The 5,327-nt window shown below is 31.2% G+C and overlaps 1 protein-coding gene across 1 annotated transcript; it reads left to right on the forward strand.

Annotated features, from left to right (window-relative positions):
• Positions 1–310: 310 nt before the first annotated feature.
• LOC143602283 (short integuments 2, mitochondrial-like) lies at positions 311–3,371 on the forward strand. The gene is made up of 8 exons (XM_077079452.1): positions 311–529; positions 598–702; positions 1,393–1,470; positions 1,571–1,712; positions 2,395–2,465; positions 2,569–2,665; positions 2,763–2,980; positions 3,066–3,371. Exons 1-8 carry the CDS (start codon positions 365–367, stop codon positions 3,315–3,317), a joined length of 1,128 nt encoding a protein of 375 aa, XP_076935567.1. The 5' UTR covers positions 311–364; the 3' UTR covers positions 3,318–3,371.
• Positions 3,372–5,327: the final 1,956 nt, after the last annotated feature.

A 5,327-nucleotide genomic window follows, 5' to 3' on the forward strand; every position in this document is an offset into this window, starting at 1 on the left:
TTTTTTTATAAGTTAATCATTTAATATTTTTATTTGACGAACTTATTTTTTGGGTTAGAACGCTCAGGTTTTATCCACGTTGTTTATGTTACAACAAACGAGTCGAATTCGTAGTGGCTCGTCACTACAATGTCCGGGTTTTACCGGCCGATTTTACCGCACAACGCGCAGATGAATACCTATAACTAGTTATATACGTAGAGGATTTTAACTCCCGCTAACATTTTAACTAATCTTGCATTTGCATTTAATGGCACCTAATCATCAAATACTCACAGCTTGGATGAAACCCACAAACAACATAGTGAAAGTGAAGAACCAGATAAACCCTAATTTAAGGTTTAATTAAACCAGACCACCAGGCATGACCGGAGTTGGTAAGATACTGAAAAAATGTTTAGGAGACATGAGTTTCAACACCGGCGGCGGCCACATCAATTGGTATCCCGGCCACATGGCCGCCGCCACTCGCGCCATTAACTCTCGCCTCAAGCTCGCCGATCTCGTAATTGAAGCCCGTGATTCCAGAGTAAGCAATCTCAAATTTGCCGTTTTAATTTTGATTTCCGATCACTAATTTTTGAAATTGGTTAACAGATTCCGTTATCGTCTGCGAATCAAGACCTGCAACCGAGATTATCATCTAAACGGCGTGTAATTGCTCTCAATAAGAAGGATTTAGTTAACCCTAATATTATGCATGTATGTATGTGTTAATATTCAAGTCTGTTTTTTTTAATGATGTGTTGATTAGGGCACAGATATGTATAGGGAACTGAACTAACGAGGTACTGTTTGGCGGGACATTCGTTCATTTATTCCACTTTGTTCGATTAACTAAAAGAACGAACACGCACAGCGTCCATGCTAGTTCAGTTGTGTTCGTGAATGTTTTATAATGTGTTCGTTTACGCCGTTTAAAGTTTGTTTGATTATGTTTATTCGTTAAAAGCCTTTTTTTTGAAAAAAAAAATTAATGACAAATGTTGTCATATGGCTTTAAGCAAAATTATTAATTATAAAACAAAAATATATATGAGTATTATGTGATTAATTTTGTATGTAAATTAATATGAATATGAATGTTTAAATAAAAACAACACAAACTTGGTAGCTGGACCAAACAGTAGTCAGTAACCATCCTCGGTTGGCCAATCAAATAAAACGTTGTTTGTGTTCGTGAACCTTTCACGAACAAGTTCATTTCTTAATGAATGGGGACAAACAAGAACTTCCGTTCGGTTAAGTGTTTGTGTACCGTTTGCTTTTCAGATGAACTTGTCCGCTAAAAGCTTAACGGACTTGGATAAGGCCTTTTTCGTTTTGGTTTGTTTACAGGCCTAGATATATGTGTAGATTAGGAATAATGTCTGCATTTGGATTTTTTATCAGAAATGGGTTGACTATTTTGATTCATGTAAGCTAGATTGTCTGCCAATCAATGCACACAGTAGGAGCTCTGTGCAGAAGGTTTGTTTTAATCCTCTCTATTGATAACATAACAGTATTTATACACTTTAATTATTGTTTTACAGAGGTTTAACTTGTGTTTAAATTTTTTAAAAAGTAGCTTCTTGAACTCGTTGAGCTGAAACTGAAGGAAAAGATTGCTAAAGAACCTACACTTCTTGTCATGGTGGTTGGTGTGCCCAATGTTGGGAAGTCGGCTTTGATCAACTGCATTCATCAAATTGCATCATCGCGCTTTCCTGGTAATATTTTGTCCCATCTACTTAGTAATTGGTTCATTTGGGTTTTCTGTTATACATCAACTGGTCATATGATAAAACTCACCTAAAATGGAATGAGTCTCAAATGGTCCTATGGGATTGAACTTGTTAAATGTTGATCAAAGTCTATTAACATATTGATTTTCTATAATGCAAAGTTTAAAAGATCAACAAGGAAGTATTTGCTGTTCAACTCAACCCCAACCGTTCTGACCCGATTAACTTACGAGAGCTTGAGCTTGGCTTGTTTTCAGCTCTATTTTCAAAGCTCGAGCTCGACTGATGAATAGTTTTTCATGCTCGAGCTCCACTCGTTTAATTTGCGAGAGCTTGAGCTTGGCTGGTTTATTTTTATTAGTTAGTTTATATACATTTATAATTGTTTATATAACAATAATACTAATAATATTTTTATGTAGAGCTTGGTATGCATTTAGCTTTTTTTTTTATCATAATTTATATATAATAATAATACATATTTAAAACAATAAATAAAAGTTACATAAATATTGGGCTTGTTTAGGCTCGCAAGTGTAGCTCAGGTTGGGGCGCATTTATGCTTGGCTCGATTCGAGCTTTTAACAAGCCGATCTTTAGTAGCTCATGAGCGGCTTGGCTCTTTTACACCCCTATCTGGCTATAACTTTTTTTGGATTTTTCTTAGCGCAGGAGAAGAAGAAACGAGCAAAAGTAGGACCATTGCCTGGCGTAACTCAGGATATTGCAGGATTTAAGGTCAAATTTTTCAAACACAAGACTGGATAATTCTATTACACATTACATTTTCTTCCAAAAATTACGCAGTTTGGTTTTTAAGTTAATTTCTTTTGACATGCAGATTGCACAACGACCTAGCATATATGTACTTGATACACCAGGAGTCCTTGTACCAACTATTTCCGACATTGAAACAGGATTAAAATTAGCTTTAGCAGGTTTGAACTGTTATTAATTTTTATGTAAATAATGACATCTGGTAACAACATTCTAGAACTCTTTTAACTGTTGGTGATTTATTATGATATGATGCAGGATCTGTTAAAGATTCTGTTGTGGGTGAAGAACGTATTGCTCAGTATTTGCTTGCTGTTTTAAATACGCGACAAACCCCCCTGCATTGGAGGAAAGTGCACAATAGCACCTTAAAAGAGCTTCAAAACGAAACCTATGATAAACATGATTATAATATTAAGGATCTTTTGCCTAAAAGGCGAGCCCTTCCTGTTGCATCTAACGTGCACTATGTAGAGGTAACTTTTGCCTTTCCCTCTGTTGAGTCAAACATGTAACATGAAGGAACCGGTTCGAACATTAATATTGTGTTTTGACATGAAGGGTGTCGCAAAAGAGGTACAATCAGCGTTATACACGACGCTTTCAGAATTTCAAGGTGATTTAGAAGATGAAAATGAGTTGGAGATTTTGATTGAAAAACAGTTTGAAGCATTGCAGAGGGCATTAAAGATCTCGAATAGGGCAAACGAGGCTCGCATGATGGTATCTAAGAAGTTTCTTACTTTATTTAGGGCTGGTAAACTTGGCCCTTTTATCCTTGATGGTGTTCCTATTGTCACATCTAAATCATGAATCTTCTAGGACTATTTATTGATAATATGGTTAATGATTGTCTTGTTTGTAGAATTTTTGTCCTTCAATTGTTCATAAGTGTTGTTTGTCATTCTACTTATTAAATTTTAATCACATTAGTTGGTTTTGGTTGTCATATAACATTTGTTAGTTATTTTTAAAGTTAATACCTTCCATTATTACATCTGATCTTTTTAAGGTTGATGCAACCTTTTTTAGAACTAATGAAGTAAAAAAAGTAAGGGTAAAACGAGAGGAAAGTAAGAGTGTGAATAGTTGAGTCAAGATCAAGCTTAAGCTTGGGCACTCAGCTTGTTTAATATGAGAGCTCAAGATTGAGTCTGGCTTGTTTATTATTTATTAATTTATCTACGTTTAGAGGCTTTTACCAATATAGGATGGGAAAAAAACTATTTATCAAAATAGGTGATTTTAAAATTATTTACCAAAATGAGTATTTCTTTACTTTTTTTTCTCACTTCTAATTTTATTGGATTATTCAATAAAAAGAAATTATTTAAAGAAGCCTAAAAAGGCTTCTAGTTAAATATAATAAAAGTATTTTGTTGAATTATGATATTTTTAATAAAAATATATTAAATGCTTTTTTTAATCTTCTATAAATGTGACAGTAAATTTTTAAATCTCTTTTTAAACATAATGTTTTTAGTCATTACAAATATTTTTCTAGTTTCTTTAAAAATATTTTTATAAACATGTACATAGAAATTTATCTTCTTCATTTTGATTAAAATTACATTCTAAAAAGTTAAAAAAAAGCATGTTGCAAATTCTATTTACAGAATAATATGTATATTGTGACTTGTTTTATCATAAACTTTTTTTTTTTGAGAAAATTACTGTTTACGTCCCTGTGGTTTAGGGCAGAGGCACAATGAGTCCTCGAATTTTTTTGAACTAGTTGAGTCCCTATGCTTTAAAAAATGAACCATTTGAGTCCCCGTGGTTTCATAAACGAACAATTTGAGTTCCTGTGGTTTCAGTAAAATGAAAGTTTACCCTGAAAGTTAAGTAACGGCAGGAACTCAAATGGTTCATTTTTGAAACCATAGGGACTCAACCAGTTCAAAAAAATTTTTGGAGACTCATTGTGCCTCCGTCTTAAAACCATAGGGATGCAAACAGTAATTTTCTCTTTTTCTTTAAATAACATTCCTTTTTAAATGGATTTATACCTTTCCTTGTTACATTTATATTTCCTTTCAATATTTTTTATATAACGTGTGGTCTATCGTTTTACAAAGTTAACCCAAAAAAAAAATAACACACTTAAAAGAGAGAAACTGAATGGAATAAAGTGAAAATAAAAAAATTGGATATAGCATAAAAGCGTTTTAATACAAAGGCATTTTTAATAGGAAATATAATAATGCTTATCGTTTCATCATGATTTTTTTAGTCTAAATACCTTTCTTAAATATATTTTTAAAGTCATTTAAAACCTTTGTAAAGGTTAAATATAAAATGAATATAACTTTTTTTTGAAAGAAACTAAAGTAATATTTATAAAGAGAAAAAAGACATTTGTATTTAAAAAATCATTTTATAAAAAGTTACATCAACATCATTTAATATATTTTTATAGAAGATTAAAAACATCATATATATTTTTTTATAAAGTATCATGACCTGAGATATATATTTTTTTTTGATAAAATATCTATATTTTTTGATAAAACATCATTTAATAATTTAATCATTTTATAAAGTATCATATCATCTATAGAAGATTAAAAGCATTTAATATATTTTTCATAAAGTATCATGACCTGAGATAATTTTTTTTTTCTGATAAAATATCTAAATTTTTTAATTAATAAATTATATCTACCTATTCTAATAAAGTAAAATAATTGTGAACACCTGTCATGTTTTGGTTAATTCTCACTATTTTTTTCCCTCCAAAACTAACTTAATTAATCCTAATATATATATGTAATAGATCAATAATTATTTACTTTCCTTTTATACTCTATTCATATTTATATT

The sequence above is a fragment of the Bidens hawaiensis genome, unplaced genomic scaffold (assembly GCF_021521415.1).
Source record: "Bidens hawaiensis isolate Kalapana, Puna unplaced genomic scaffold, B.hawaiensis_p1.1 tig00058279_1, whole genome shotgun sequence".
NCBI lineage: Eukaryota > Viridiplantae > Streptophyta > Magnoliopsida > Asterales > Asteraceae > Bidens > Bidens hawaiensis.